The 17224-nt window shown below is 37.4% G+C and overlaps 1 protein-coding gene and 1 long non-coding RNA gene across 13 annotated transcripts in view; both read right to left on the reverse strand.

Annotated features, from left to right (window-relative positions):
• The window catches only part of LOC127867827 (pleckstrin homology-like domain family B member 2), a 125514-nt gene that overhangs the window by 82562 nt on the left and 25728 nt on the right, over positions 1–17224 (reverse strand). For 9 of the 12 annotated variants that reach the window (XM_052409313.1, XM_052409314.1, XM_052409304.1 and 6 more), the window contains exon 2: positions 4207–6692. In XM_052409313.1, the coding sequence (XP_052265273.1) occupies positions 4207–6692 (2486 nt within the window). The other 3 variants (XM_052409306.1, XM_052409311.1, XM_052409307.1) reach the window with 3 other exon arrangements.
• LOC127867829 (uncharacterized) lies at positions 14297–15792 on the reverse strand. The gene is made up of 3 exons (XR_008043672.1): positions 15396–15792; positions 14845–14935; positions 14297–14576 (listed from the first exon to the last, which is right to left on the reverse strand). It is a non-coding gene; the product is annotated as an uncharacterized LOC127867829 (long non-coding RNA).

Genomic DNA, 17224 nt, shown 5'->3' on the forward strand with positions numbered 1-17224 from the left:
AGGTGAGATATCTCTATAGCCAAATAAGGAAAACTGCCCCGCCCACTGGCGGCCATGTTTTTCAACAGACCAGAACCCTTTTGAACTCAACTAACATATCATTAAGACAAACATTTTGAAAAAGTTTCATGAAGATTGGGCATGAAATGTGACTTCTACAGTGTTTACAAGGTTTGTTTTGTTTTTTTACCTAGTGACCTAGTTTTTGACCCTGAATGACCCAGTTTCAAACTCGACCAAGATATCATTGGGACAAAGCTTCTGACCAAGTTTCATAAAGATCGGAAAAGAAATGTGCCCTCTAGAAAATACACTGTTTTATTATGAAAACATTAATAGTCAAAGGGGAGTAACTACTGTAAACTTAAATGCAATATTTAGAAGAGTTGTCTGGCATGTTACATGACCTTAATTCATGATGTTTACAAGTATTTTTACTATATAAATATAAGAAAAACTGCCTGTCCCCCTGGCAACCATATTTTTCAACGGACTGGAACCATTTTCGAACTCAACTCTCATATTAAGGAAACAAATGTTCTGACCAAATTTCATGTAAATTGGGCCATAAAAAGTGACTTCAAGAGTGTTCACATGATTTCACTATATACATATAGAGAAAAATGCCCCGCCCACTGGCGGCCATGTTTCTTCACCGATCTGGACCATTTTCAAACTCATCCGAGAAATCAATAAAACCAATTTTTTGACCAACTTTCATGATGATTGGGCAAAAAATGTGACTTCTAGAGTGTTTACAAGGTTTCTCTATAGCCAAATAAGGAAAACTGCCCCGCCCACTGGCGGCCATGTTTTTTAACAGACCGGAACCACTTTTGAACTTTTGAACCAACATATCATTAAGACAAACATTTTGACAAAGTTACATGAAGATTTGGTATGAAATGTGACTTCTACAGTGTTTACAAGTTTTTCCCTTTTTTTGACCTAGTGACCTAGTTTTTTACCTGGCACGACCCAGTTTCGAACTTGACCGAGATTTCATTGGGACAAAGCTTCTGACCAAATTTCATGAAGATCGGACAATACATGTGGCTTCTAGAGTGTTTACGAACAAATGTGGACGGACGGATGGACGGACGGACAGACGACAGATAAAGACCGGTCACAAAAGCTCACCTGAGCAATATGGTGAGCTAAAAAAGGGTGCATTCACATACCAATTCTGATGAACAGACAAGCACACAGACAGACTGGGGGTAAACCTATAGTTTCATGCTATTACAAGAGGGCCAAGATGGCCCTAGTTCGCTCACCTGAGAGGAGTTGGTTCATTCAATCTTTACCAAATGTCAAACTTGACCTAGATATTGTCCAGACAAACATCCTGGTCAAGTTTCATCATTATTTCATCTGCGAGTCATGATCAATGTACCTATGAAGTTTCATGATCCTAAGCGTAAGCATTCTTTAGCTATCATCCGGAAACCATTTTTCTAAGTTGAGTCACCGTGACTTTGACAGCCATTGTGTGAATACGTTTTTTGGCACTGTGACCTTGACCTTTGACCTAGTGGCCTGATAATCAATAGGAGTCATCTGCGAGTCATGATCAATATACCTATGAAGTTTCATGAACCTAGGCATAAGCGTTCTTGAGTTATCAACCAGAAACCATTTTACTATTTCAGGTCACCGTGACCTTGACCTTTGACCTAGTGACCTGAAAATCAACAGGGGTCATCTGCGAGTCATGATCATTGAACCTATGAAGTTTCATGATCCTAGGCATAAGTGTTCTTGAGTTATCATCCAGAAACCATTTTATTATTTCAAGTCACCGTAACCTTGACCTTTGACCTAGTGACCTGAAAATCAATAGGGGTCATCTTCGAGTCTATTCAATGTACCTATGAAGTTTCATGATCCTAGGAATAAGCGTTCTTGAGTCATCATCTGGCAACCATTTTACTATTTCCGGACACCATGACCTTGACCTTTGACCTAGTGACACGAAAATCAATAGGGGTCATCTTCGAGTCATGATCAATGTACCTATTAAGTTTCATGATCCTAGGCATAAGCGTTCTTGAGTTATCATCCGGAAACCATTTTACTATTTTGGGTCACCGTGACCTTGACCTTTGACCTAGTGACCTCAATATCAATAGGGGTCATCTGCCAGTCATGATCAATGTACCTATGAAGTTTCATGATCCTAGGCCTAAGCGTTCTTGAGTTATCATTCGGAAACCATTTTACTATTTCGGGTCACCATGACCTTGACCTTTGACCTAGTGACCTGAAAGTCAATAGGGGTCATCTGCGAGTTATGATCAATGTACCTATGAAGTTTTATGATCCTAGGCATAAGCGTTATTGAGTTATCATCCGGAAACCATTTTACTGCTTTCGGTCACCATGACATTGACCTTTGACCTAGTGACCTGAAAATCAATAGGGGTCATCTGTGAGTATGATCAATGTATCTATGAAGTTTCATGATCCTAGGCATAAGTGTTCTTGAGTTATCATCCAGAAACCATTTTACTATTTCGGGTCATCGTGACCTTGACCTTTGACCTAGTGACCTGAAAATCAATAGGGGTTATCTGCGAGTCATGATCAATGTACCTATTAAGTCTCATGATCCTTGGCATAAGCGCTCTTGAGTTATCATCTGGACATCAACCAAGATATCATTAAGACAAACATTTTGACAAATTAACATGAAGATTGGGCATGAAATGTGATTTCTACAGTGTTAACAATTTTTTTTCTTTTTTTTGACCTAGTTTTTGACTTGGCAAAACCCAGTTTCGAACTCGGCCGAGATTTCATCCGGACAGAGCTTTTGACCAAGTTTCATGAAGATGGGACAATAAATGTGGCCTCTAGAGTGTTTACTAGCAAATGTTAACGGACAAAGACCGGTCACAAAAGCTCACCTGAGCAATCTGGTGAGCTAAAAAGTGTAGGGGACTAAACAAGCTTACCAAAAAAAAATGTAACAAAATTTTGATCAGTAAATTTACAAATGCATTTGACATTAAATTTTAAACCACTTTAGAGGTTGATATGAAGCTTTTTTAAGACGTTCTGGGAAGTTTGTTCACATTGTTCATCTCTGTCAGCAGTTGTAAAGTATTTGTATAAGAAATAACCAGTTTACAACATGTTATAAAATCCAACTACATAGCTTACATAATGCAGCTTGTGAAGTTATTCAAGTTATGCATGATACCACATGCAATGTTTACCCCTATGCTATCTTTAAACTCAGTAACCTAAGTTTTTACCCAAATATTCTTTGATATAGTTCAGAATAGTGCAGAAGAATTTCAGTACAGCGTTTGGGATAAATCCCAAATTTACAATGTTGAAGGTATTTACTCCATCATAAGCATAAGTAAAAACTTTATGGATGGTTTTCAGATTTTTTTTTCCTTCTTTGTGACCTGCCGAAAAAAGGCCCTTTCCCCTTGGATTTTTTTTCCCCTCAGCAGGTAAATTTTTCCCCAGATTTCTTCCCCCCCCACCCAAAAAAAATCTAAAAAAAAATGTTTTTTTTTTAAACTTAAAATACATAAGTTACCCTGATCCAAAGTAGAAAATAAAACATACTGCATAATTAAATTATCTGTTGCCTTGCATCTGTTTAAAAACAGTAAAATATGTTAAATTAATTATTTAAGACTTTCCTTATTTTCCCCAAAATCCGGCGTTTCGCGTGATTTTTCCCCCCAAAATCAGGTATTTAGCGCGATTTTTTCCCCAGGCCAGGCCCTTTCCCAAAAATCAGATAAAAACCCCTGGTTTTAAAGGTTTAAAATAAACGTCTTCTTTACTTACATGACACAACATAAACATCACTTCTCACAATATTTCTCAAAAAATGACTTAGTAAGAACAGTTTTTGTTCCCCTCTAACGAATGTTGCAGAAATCAATTTTGAAAACCCAGCCAAAGCTAAATTGGTTCCAGCTACAAAACCATAGGTAAGGCTATGTATAAGTGGCTTAAATCTGGGAAAATGGGATTACATGCATGTGCATAAAGTGTCATCCCACATCGGCTTTTATGGTATTTGTCTTTTAAAGAAGTCTCTTTTTAAAGAAAATCAAGTATAGACAGTAGGTGTGGTCCCTGATTGGCCTGTGCAGACTGCACCGGCTAATCTGGGATGACACTTTATGCACATGCATTAAACCCTGTTTTCCCAGAGGAAGTCTCACATGTACTTACATCAACTGTTCCCCAACTGCATTCGCTGGAGTCTGTGGTTGCTGTTGACGATGCTCGAGAACTGTGTCCCCCCCAGGTCCCCACAAACTCAGTGTCGCTGTTGATAGGTGTCACATTTTCGATGCTCGAGGACTTGGACCCGTTCAATGACCCAGAATCACGGGGTGAACCCGATGACAAAATATTGTTTATAAATCCATGGTAACTTGGCGCTGCACACACAGTTGAGGCCGTGGACGAGCTAGTGCTCCCACTGTTGGAGTGTTCCCCTGAATATTTACGCCTGTCTGCATACCGTATATGGTCCGCATATTTCTCCGGGTCTATGGGTATGTTCACATAATCATGGTGGTCAGAACACCTGTGTTTAGGAGCTTTAGTGACTGAGCCACCATAAGCCATCATGGATTCTGTTTCAGAGTTCCTATCGCCCGTTGATTCAAATGAATCAAATTGTCTTTGACTGATTTTAACCGAACCCGAGGACAGTCTATCAGAAGATGAGTTGTTAAGGTGCACATTATTCGTGTCCCGTTCACTTTTTACATTCTCCTCTATCCTAAGGTCACACTCTGGTTCACTATGGGTCGAGATATGACTACCAGCCTCTAGGTTCTCAAATGGTTTTCTTTCCGCGAAATCTAAACTCACATTTGTTAATCTAAGTGGTTCAATTTTAAACGACCTTGAGAAATCACTGCTGTCAGGGTCGTTTTTCACAGTCTTTGGGCTGGGATCAGGTCGACTTGAGAGGGTCAGTGTGGCTGTGGAAGTGACCATCTGCTGTGATGATGTTGCCATGCTGCTCTGAAAGGAAGCTGTCATATATTCATCAGGTTTGTTTGACACTGCAAGACTGCTTGGTTTTGATTGGCTGATGTATTTTGATGTCTGGACGGTTGGCGAGCTCCTGGCTGTGGTGCGTGGACTCAGGGGACGATCTGAGCCCAGCGAGCCAGGATTTGAATGATTCGAATTTGGTCTTCGTTTAATTGTACCTGTATCTTCCGAACTTCCACACAATGATTCCTCCTCAGAATTCGATGAATTTGAACCCGCTTTTCTCATTTGGAATCCATATTGGAAATCCTTTTGTGGATTTGTTGGGGAATTCAACATCGTTAATGATCCATTTGTCATAATTTTCTGAGTCATGGAGCACCTCTGGTCAGATTTCAAAGCTATATCTTTCCTATCTAGCGACCTTGTGTCAAGTTCAAGACCGTTTGGAACATGCACTGACCTTGATGGAGAGAACGGCAATGTATGAACATGACCTGGATTTTGATTAAAAGTCTGACCTTGAAAACCCAAGGTCATGGGTGGACCCATGATTTTGGTGCCGAAAGGAGTGTGTCCCTGTTGTAAATGCTGGTACTGTACAGGCAGTGGAGGTATTGGGGGCGTAACTAGGTCAGAGGAGGAGAACTTCTCCTGCTGTCTTCGTATAATCTGAGACCTCTCATCCTCGATCTGTTTCTCATACTCTGCACACATGTTCAGTATCTCCTCCAATCGAATTTTCTCCAGGCGCTCCATTTCTTGCTCTTGTTTGCGCTCTGCAACAATTTCTCTGTGTTTCAGGGTTAAATCCTTTTGACTCTCTGTAAGTTCATTAAAATCAAAATCAATCCCATCAAATGTGTTTCGTGAAATGGCAGGGTCTTGTTGAACAGAAAGAAATTTGTTTTCACTTTTATCTTTATCAGTTTTTTTGCCATTTGTCTTTGCACTTACATCTATATTGCTAACACTGTTATTTGCAACAAGGTCAATATTCACACTTGGTGTTGTAAACAAAGGAGCTTTGGGTGTACTTGTAAGCACCTGAGTTTTGGTGGAGGAACTTAAAACACCTGAAGATTTTGGAGACGAAAAGCTTTCAAAAAAGGCTGAAGAAGCAAGCTCTGTCTTTCTTACTGGAGAAATGGGCGTATTGAAAAACACATTGCTAGAATTGGGGCTTGAACCGACGGTGCTAGCTTTGGGACTCTCAGAACTTTTTGTGAGAGATTTTCTCGCTTCATTTGACTTCCTTCTTGTAGAAACACTTCCAAAATTTCCGATAGAATTCGAGTTTATATCTTGTCCACTGGTATCAGGTTTTGAAGACTTCAAAGACTGCAGAAGACTTGCTGACACGCGGGTAGTTGCAGTGTCTTTTGTAAACAATTTCTCACCAGCGTAATTCTGCAAACTTTCACCTGATCGCCGCCCAGAACTGCGACTATCGGGCGAGGAAATGTTAAACTTTCCTGAACTATTTTTGTATCCAGGACTCTTAGCAGTCGGGGAGGTGGGCTTGCCACGAGCAATGAGTTCAAACTTACACACTTTGTTGAGAAATTCTTCGTCTTCTTCGTTTTTGTCACGAAATCCATCAGAAAAAGGTGTTTGCGGGGCTTGCTCGGCCGACCGTCTGCGTTGGGCCGTCTCCTCGGCAGCACTGGAGATCATCCTCAGGTACTCGGGGTTGTTCTCCAGATCTGGATGGCAAATAATTTACAAGTTTCAAAATGATAAAGAAATGCACAAATATTTTACTACAACATTGTCATACTTTGGATGTTCTCCAGATTCGAGTGAAACATGAACACATCTCAAAATGAGCCTCGTTCTGGAAAAACGGAAAAGGCGGCAAAGGCATCGTCTACAATAAGACAGCCAAGGCATTGTCTACAATAAGACAGCCAAAATAATGATGTTGCTGTCTGAGAATCAAAATGTAGTGAGGAAGAAGTGTTTTTGTGACTGACAGAAAGCCCTGTTGCAAAGAAGATTTGATATTTCTGCTGAGTGTAATTATAGACATCAAGACAAGAGAAAATGTCAACATCATGTCAAATATGTATCTGTTAACCTTTTCCTAAATATATTGTTCAAAAGTTGAAAAGAATAAACTGTTTTGCAAATTGAGCCAACTGGTCCAAGAACAACCAGGCTCAAATCTACCTACCATATTCCTTAAATTCAACACTCCATCAGACACTCTGTTCACTTGTCAGAGACTGGACAACTGCACTAAATGTGGCTGTTGCATACCATTACCGCACTGGTAAGCACACTGAACATTTGCAAACAACTCTCTTAAATAATACGTTTCACGATTACATGCATTTGTTGTAGCTTTTGCTTCTAAACTGATAAAAAGATATCATTCACAGTCAATTTTCAACGTGCAAACAAACATGAACTCACTGTCAATTATTGTCAGCTGATGAAATATCTTACACTGTATTTTTCATATGCAAATGCGCACAATAAAAGTCCTTAAGGCAAGCAATCAAACCAATTCACACAAATTGCTCCATGTCTGTCTTGTCTTTGTCCAAATAACAGACACCATGTGCTGGATCTAATCGTTAACAATTCACTTTATTTTTCATTTCAAAATTGCTTCTGCACCATTAAAGCAACCAGTAAAGCTATTTTGTTTACACTATTAAAAGCTTTGATATCTTGCTGCTACAAACTATCCAATGAGGTAATATTGCAGTGGTGTGTTTGGATTAAAAATGCATGTATACTTGACTTTACAGATATCAGGTCACTATACAAGATTAAATCAGAAACATGCAGGTAGGCTATTTTCCTCTGGAAAACGTAAGAGTTAAATCACACCCACTACATATTTTTTGTTTCTTGGCTTTGATCATGTTGCCAGAAGCTTAGTTTGAACTCTCTATTTTATTATAACTCTAAACAGGGTTCAAAGGAACAGAGGGAGTGTGTGGGAGGTTTCACTTAGAATATGTTATATTGACATAAAATAAGACATGTATCACATTTGAAATATTCACATCAAAATACGCCCATAGAACAGGTAAATGTTTACTTAACTCTCTAGTAATTACAAAGGAATTTCAAAATGCTTTCTTAACTCCGAATCAACAGCATATCAGAAGCGCGTAAATATGCAATTGGTTGAAAAACTGCTGTATCTGCTAATACAATTCTGTATTGGATACGACTGTTTTGCTCCATTTCCTTGAAATGTAATCATGAATGCATGCAATCAACATGTGTGCACTCAAATGCAGCAAGTGGAACACCAATTACAGCAGATATGATCTTTATCAGTTTAACCCTTTACCACTTTAAATACATGCATATTGTGACCCATTTTTATGCCCTTAGAAAGTTACATTTCATTAAAGACCTTTCTGACTTGGTTCAAATTTTAAAGGCCTTATTTCCAACCCTTAGATACTAATGAGCAGCAAACAGCATAAAACCTGAACAGACTGTGAGTAACTCGCAGGCTGTGCTGGCTTTATGCTGTTTGCACATGGCCATTTTCACTTTTCTTCTAAGTGGGAGAGGGTTAAATCAGAGATTTATTGTATGGATATGTAATTGTGGGACATAAAATATCGTCAGCATTCTCAGCAAAGTATCCATACAAGAATCATCAACTGATACAAAAGCAAAATGTTAACTTGGTCAGATCAACCTGACACCAACAATGATTTTGTTCATAAAGCTTGAGCTAAAAATCATAATTAATTTAACAGTTTTAATTAAGCGTATCACTTTGAACAAGATATGTGTTTGTCAGAAACACAATGCCCCCTACTGCGCCGCTTTGATTGATTGATTTTTTCATATATTATATTCCTTTAAAAAATATTACTTCCCTTGTAAAGATGATCTGTACCATCCAAATGACAAATAGAAATTATCTACCTTTAAAGCTTTTTACTTCCCTTGTATTTGTTTTTTGACCTTTGACCTTGAAGGATTGACCTTTCACCACTCAAAATGTGCAGCTCCATGAGATACACATGCATGCCAAATATCAAGTTGCTATCTTCCATATTGCAAAAGTTATGGCCAATGTTAAAGTTTTCGGACGGACAGACAGATCAAATGCTATATGCCACCCTACCGGGAGCATAAAAACAAGAGCACCGCCTTGCGGGTGCAGACCGCTCATCTATTTTCTTTTTAAAGGTGAAGGGACTCTCATTTCCAATCACAAAGGAGGGAGGGGTGGAGTGAAGAGGGGTGTATAGTGTGGGGTAATAGAAAAAAATCGGGGGCGGGGGGGGGGGTGGGGGTGGGGGAAGGGCAATGGGGGGTGGGGGATTTTTGGGTGCGATGGTTGGACAGTATTTCAAACATAACCGTTTAAAAAAAAAAAAATGGGTGGGGGGTGGGGTATAGTGTGAGGGTGTGGTGGTAATTTGTGAGATGATCTTAAAAAAAAAAAAAAAAAAAAAATTAAAAAAAAAAAAAATGGGGGGGGGGGGGTGGGGTGGGGGGGTGGGGGGGGGTATAGTGTGAGGGTGTGGTGGTCATTTGTGAGATGATCTTAAAAAAAAAAAAATAGGGGGGGGGGAGGTGGGGGGGAGGGGGGGAGGTGGGGGGGGAGGGGGGGGAGGGGGGGGAGGGGGGGAGGGCATGGGGGACGGTTTGGGTGGAGTCTATTGTGGTATGTCAGGTAAGAGTAGTTTCGTCAAAATATCAATCAAATCTAATCATAAATAAAGAAGTTATGGCAATTTTAGCAAAATTTAATAATTTGACCTTGAGAGTCAAGGTCATTCAAAGGTCAAGGTAAAATTCAACTTGCCAGGTACACTAACCTCATGATAGCATGAAAGTGTTTGAAGTTTGAAAGCAATAGCCTTGATACTTAAGAAGTAAAGTGGATTGAAACACAAAATTTAACCATATATTAAAAGTTACTAAGTCAAAAAAGGGCCATAATTCCGTAACAATGACAACCAGAGTTATGCAACTTGTCCTTTTACTGTACCCTTATGATAGTTTTTGAGTGTTCCAAGTATGAAAGCAATATCTATGATACTTTAGGGGTAAAGTGGACCAAAACATAAATCTTAACAAAATTTTCAATTTTCTAAGTATAAAGGGCCCATAATTCCGTCCAAATGCCAGTCAGAGTTACATAACTTTGCCTGCACGGTCCCCTTATGATAGTTAATAAGTGTTGCAAGTATGAAAGCAATAGCTTTGATACTGTAGGAATAAAGTGGACCTAAACACAAAACTTAATCAAATTTTCAATTTTCTAAGTATAAAAAGGGCACATAATTCTGTCAAAATGCCAGTCAGAGTTACATTACTTTGCCTGCACAGTCCCCTTATGAAAGTTAGTATGTGTTGCAAGTATGAAAGCAATAGCTTTGATGCTTATGGAATAAAATGGACCTAAACACAAAACTTAACCAAAATTTTCAATTTTCTAAGTATAAAAAGGGCACATAATTCTGTCAAAATGCATGCCAGAGTTATCTAACTTTGCCTGCCCAGTCCCCTCATGATAGTAAGTAAGTGTAACAAGTTTGAATGCAATAGCATTGATACTCACTGAGAAAAGTGAACCTAAACGCAAAATTTAACCAAAATTTTCAATTTTCTAAGTATAAAAAGGGCACATAATTCTGTCAAAATGCACGCCAGAGTTATCTAACTTTGCCTGCCCAGTCCCCTCATGATAGTAAGTAAGTGTACCAAGTTTGAATGCAAAAGCATTGCTACTTTCTGAGAAAAGTGGACCTAAACGCAAAACTTAACCGGACGCCAACGCCGACGCCGACGCCAAGGTGATGACAATAGCTCATAATTTTTTTTCAAAAAATAGATGAGATAATAAACCATCAGCAAAAACATCTCAGATGACAAGATAAATGACATGATTATTCTTGTCAAGAATGTATAGAAATCAACCACACATTAACCTTCAGCTAAGCAGAATCCAACTGAATTTTATAATAGGATAATTACATGTTATTACCACCATATAGAAAGTGTAATCCTATTGACACAATCCATGGTTTAAAGGCACAATAAAACACAGTTAGATCACACCAGCAGCATAAAACCCTGCAAATCCACAATAACTATCACCCCAACAAAGAGATCCAGCTTTGAAATGTCAAAATGTGTTTTATGTTACAGATTTCTTCTGTTGTTATACAAACAACCTGGCTTATAAATTCAAGATTGTGAGCCAGGAGTGCTGGAGGGGAAAGTGCAGATCAAAAACAGGGGAGTGACTCCTGAATGCAGAACATATACCTACCCTGATTGACCATGAAACATTCACATAACCACATAATTGTGGTCTTAAATAGGGCAGCAGTTGAAAGAGGGTTTAATGCATGTGCGTATAGTGTTGTCCCAATCAGGGGCGACACTTTCCACTTTTATTGAATTTTTCATGTGAATGTAGACTGTTCTTGACAAAAGTCTAGTCCAGATGGAAAGTGGTGTCCCTGATTAGCCTATGCGGATTGCACAGGCTTATCTGGGACGACACTTTACGCACATTCATTTAACCCGCTTTTCATAGAGCGCTGCTCATAAATGGTTAGAGGATTCTTTAATGGTGGTAGATGATGTCTTAAACAACAGTGATGGCAATTATTATGATGACAATGATAATGATGATGGTGGTGGTGGTGGTTGTGATGATGATGATGACGATAATGATGTTGACAATGATTATGATGATAAGATGATGATACATGTAACAACAGGGCCATGATGACCCTGTATCGCTCCACTGCTGAAAAAAGGCTGAAACAAATATTATCTGCATGTGCAAATACTTAAATATAGGCTTTATTTAAGCACATGTACACTTTTGTGACCCCCTGGGCTGGGTCAAAATATGGTAGCCCTAGGTCCTAGAGTTAAGGGCAAGAATATTTTAAAAGTTTTCAAATAAGCAAGATATAAGCGTATATAATGTTCAATTTTGTGACCCGCGGGTCAGGGTCAAATTTGACCCAAAGGGCATAATTTGAACAAACTTGGTAGAGGACTATAAGATGTTACTGCATACCAAATTTGGTAGCCATAGTCTGAATGGTTTTCGACAAGAAGATTTTTAAAGATTTCACCTATTTTATAAATAGGTGCTTTATAAGCGTTTATTCAATTTTGTGATCCCCAAGGGCATTATTTGAACAAATTTGGTAGAGGTTTATTAAATGTCACTACATACCAAATTTGGTAGCCCTAGGCCCAATGGTTATGGACAGAAAGATTTTTTAGGTTTTAACAAAATAGGCCCCATATAAGCATATGTTCAGTTTTGTGACCCCCGGCAGGGTCAAATTTGACCCAAGGGGCATAATTTGAACAAACTTGGTAGCGAACTATAAGATGTCACTACATACCAAATTTGGTAGCCCTATACCTTATGGTTAAGGACATAAAGATTTTTAAAGTTTTCACAAAATAGGCACTATATAAGCATACAATCGATTTTGTGGCCCCCAGGGCAGGGTTAAATTTGACTCCTGGGGCATAATTTGAACAAACTAAGTAGAGGACTATACAATGTCACTACATACCAAATTGTGAAGCCCTAGGCCTAATGGTTATGGACAAGATTTTTTTTTAAGTTTTCACAAAATAGGCATTATATAAGCATATGTTCAATTTTGTGACCCCCGGACAGGTTCAAATTTGACCCCAGGGATAAAATTTGAACAAATTTGGTAGAGGACTATACGATGTCACTACATACCAAATTTGATAGCCCTAGGCCGGATGGTTATGGACAAGAGATTTTTGAAGTTTTCACAAAATAGGCCTTATATAAGCATATGTTCAGTTTCGTGACCTCCTGGGGCAGGGTCAAATTTGACCCCAGGGATAAAATTTGAACAAATTTGGTAGAGGACTATTAGATGTCACTACATACCAAATTTGATAGCCCTAGGCCCGATGGTTAAGGACAAGACAATTTTTAAAGTTGTCACAAAATAGGCCTTATATAAGCGTATGTTCAATTTTGTGACCCCCAGGGCAGGGTCAAATTTGACCCCAGGGGAATATTTTGAACAAACTTGGTAGAGGACTATAAGATGTCACTACATACCAAATTTGGTAGCCTTAGACCCAATGGTTATGGACAAGATTTTTTTTTAAGTTTTCACAAAATAAGCCCTTTAAAGGCATATATACAATTTTTGACCCACGGGGCAGTTTCAAATTTGACCCCAGGGGCATAATTTGAACAAACTATGAAGAGAACTATTACATGTCACTATATACCAAATTTGGTAGTCCTATGCCATATGGTTATGGACAGAAGATTTTTAAAGTTTTTCCACAATAGGCCTTATATAAGCATATGTTCAATTTTGTGACTCCCCATGGCAGGGTCAAATTTGACCCCAGGGATAAAATTTGAACAAATTTGGTAGAGGACTATTAGATGTCACTACATACCAAATTTGATAGCCCTAGGCCCGATGGTTAAGGACAATAATTTTTTTTAAGTTTTCACAAAATAGGCCTTATATAAGCATATGTTCAATTTAGTGATCCCCCGGGGCAGGGTCAAAATTGACCCCAGGGGCATAATTTGAACAAACTTGGTAGAGAACTATAAGATGTCACTACATACCAAATTTGGTAGCCCTAGGCCAAATGTTTATGGACAAGAAGATTTTAAAAGTTTTCCCACAAAATAGACTCCATATAAGCGTATGTTCAATTTTGTGACCCCCAGGGCAGGGTCAAATTTGACCCCAGGGGCATAATTTGAACAAACTTGGTAGAGGACTATAAGATGCCTCTACATACCAAATTTGGTAGCCCTAGACCCAATGTTTATGGACAAGATTTTTTTTTAAGTTTTCAAAAAATAAGACCTTTATAAGCACCTGTACGAAAAAGTTTGGGCAGACTGTAACCAGATTATGTGCAGAATAAAATACACAAAATCTGTATAGCACCTGTGCAGAAAATATTTGGTGTCCATTAAAAATGAGTTGAAGCAGATTTCTATTTATAGATTTTTTCAATATAAACAAAGAACGAATTCTGTACAAATTTTACGAATTATTTTAATTAAGCAGAATTTTTTAGGGGCAGAAAAAAATCTGGGCAGAATTAAATGTGGGGTGAACCAAAATGTGAGAATGGGATTCTGTGCAAAATAAAATCTGTACACAAAATAAAATCTGTACACACAAAAAATTCTGTACAGAAAAATGAAGCAAAATGTAAAGTAAAATATATAGACTGTAAATATTAAACATTTTTATTTAATGATATTATGACATGTATATATTTATATAAGAAAGTAACAAATACTGACAGTCAATAAAATAAAATAATTTACTCTTACACATCCCGTTAAGAAATAAATTCCTATATACAACACACATTATTGTATCACTGTTATATGACATAAAAACACAGTAAATAAAGTAAGTTTATGTTTTAAGAAATTACAGTTATTATATTGAGATGAAAATCCATTTTAGAGATCTTCATTTGCCTGAACTTGACCCTGGTGAGGTACCATCACTCTGTGACTGCACTTAACTGAGCCAGTGGTTGTTGTCAGGGGAAAGTTGCTACACAATCTTTTTTGATGGTTGCTGAAAGCAAAAAGTACACATAACAATTTTTAAATCATTTTGTTTAGTCAATCTGAATGAAATGATCATATGGGATCTACTAAAATTACAACTTAAATAACGCAACATGGTTCACCAACTTGCTTCTCTTTTTATTTTGCTTTTCACATTATAAAATAAATTTGACATTTTTTCAGATGTAGGTCATTTCATAGGGTGTTTTATAAAAAGAGAATTTGTAATGTTGATTTAGTTACAAACCCCATTATATTAAGTTTTTGCTTCACACCTTTTAAGTGATAACAGCACCATTACTCTGTGACTGCACTTCTGAGGTCGTTGTCATGGGTAAGTTGCTTCACAATCTTTTTTGAAAATCGCTGAAAGCAAAAAAAAATACAATTTACTATTTAAAAATTACTTTTTTTAGCCAATCTGAATTAAGTGATCATATGGGATCTACTAAAATTACAACTTAAATAATGCAACACCTTTTAAGTGATAACAATCATAGCTTTCATAAATATGTAATTAAAAAAAAGGCTTTACATTTTGTGGCAGAGTAGTTATTCATAAATAAATCTAAGTATTGGTTGCATTGCCCTTTCATTTGGTCACTGATTAGGCAATTGATTGTTACAACTAAATGTTGGTTTTGTAAGATAGAGATACCTTTGACTGACTTATGTCTTTTATGTGAACTTACTGCAAAGATAATTGGTTGCATCATTTATTTAAAATGTTAATCACCCACCAAAACAGATCTTTGTAACTGTTAAATTATATCATTAAATTAAACATAACATTATAAGAAAACAATGTAAAGAAAAAAATACAAACCTGTTTAACAGTTCAAAGCATTTCCAAAAGGGCCGCTTCATAACTCACTGAATTCCTCTTTTAGAGACTTGTTAACACACAAAATGTTGATTTCCACATTCTAATTAATTGTTTAAGAATGTCCATCAAATTATTTCAGGAAATTGTTAAAACTTCAAAAGTCCCAACATTGCTTTGAAACAACATTTCAGGTCCTGCATGGATCTATGTTTACTCGTTCAAATTTGGCTTCCAACCAATCAAAAGAGATTATACACATTCCAGCAAGCCAGTAAAGATAGCCCCAGTTTCACATTACAAGTATCAAGGGTGCAGGATTTGTTTGTTAGGGGTTTATGATTATTTTCAAGTGAACTGTTACAGAGGTGTATACAAGCACTGACATTACAATTTTTCATAGATAGAGTCAGAGGAAGGCAAACTAAACATTTAACCCCAGTGGAAATACATATATACTACCATTAAAGCAAAGCAGTTTTCATAAGTCAGGGGGGGGGGGGGGGGGGGGAGGGGGAATTGAAAAACAATTTTCAATTTGTATTCAACCCTAAATCAAGTTTACTGTAAGAACCTTAATTCAAAGATATTTTATGATTATAGTAGATCTACATGTACTTTAAGTGTTAAAAGGTAAATTATCATTACATACTCACATATTTTAATATTATGACATGTAATATATACATGAATGGCAATTATTGTATAAATTGAACTGAACATAAATATTGTTTTTCTTGTACAGGGAAAATGTTTCTCATAATAAACATTTGGAAACTTGAATCAGAAGTCTATTTTTTTTAATTATCTAAGTCCCATTTTGAAATTTTGTTTCAATAGTTTTCTAAGTCCAATATTCTGCCTTGCTTAATACTGCCAAGTACCAAAATTCTGTCTTGCTAAAATGCAGAGTGCTAAAAATCTGTCTTATAAAAATGAAAAGTATAAAAATTCTGTTTGGTATAGTAATATGTACAGATGAAATTCTGCTTTATTGTAATTCTGCTTAAAAAATCAGTACAGTTTTCCAGGCAGATTCTGGGTCTGTGTCCTCTTTGTACAGAATAAATGAATTCTGTCTTGATTCTGGGCAGATTTTGTACAGACTCAGTACAGAATCTGCAAAGAATTTTCGTACAGGAATATATTCAATTTTGTGACCCCCGGGGCAGGGTCAAATTTGACCCTAGGGGCATAATTTGAACAAACTAAGAAGAGAACTATTACATGTCACTACATACCTATTTTGGTAGCCCTATGCCATACAGTTATGGACAAGAAGATTTTTAATGTTTTCACAAAATAGGCATTATATAAGCATATGTTAAATTTTGTGACCCTCGGGGCAGGGTCAAATTTGACCCCAGGGGCATTCTTTGAACAAACTTGGTAGAGAACTATAAGATGTCACTACATACCAAATTTAATAGCCCTAGGCCCAATGGTTATGGACGACAGAATTTTTTAAGCTTTCACAAAATAGGCCTTATATAAGCATATGTTCAACTTTGTGACCCCCGGGGCAGGGTCATATTTGACCCCAGGGTCATAATTTGAAGAAATTTGGTAGAGGACTATTAGATGTCTCCACATACCAAATTTGATAGCCCTAGGCCCAATGGTTATGGACAAGATTTTTTTTTAAGTTTTCACAAAATAGACCCTATATAAGCAGATGTTCAATTTTGTGACCCCCAGGGCAGGGTCAAATTTGACCCCAGGGGCATAATTTGAAGAAATTTGGTAAAGGACTATTAGATGTCTCTACATACCAAATTGGATAGCCCTAGGCCCAATTGTTATGGGCGAGAAGATTTTGAAAGTTTTCACAA

This window comes from Dreissena polymorpha, chromosome 2, assembly GCF_020536995.1.
Source record: "Dreissena polymorpha isolate Duluth1 chromosome 2, UMN_Dpol_1.0, whole genome shotgun sequence".
NCBI lineage: Eukaryota > Metazoa > Mollusca > Bivalvia > Myida > Dreissenidae > Dreissena > Dreissena polymorpha.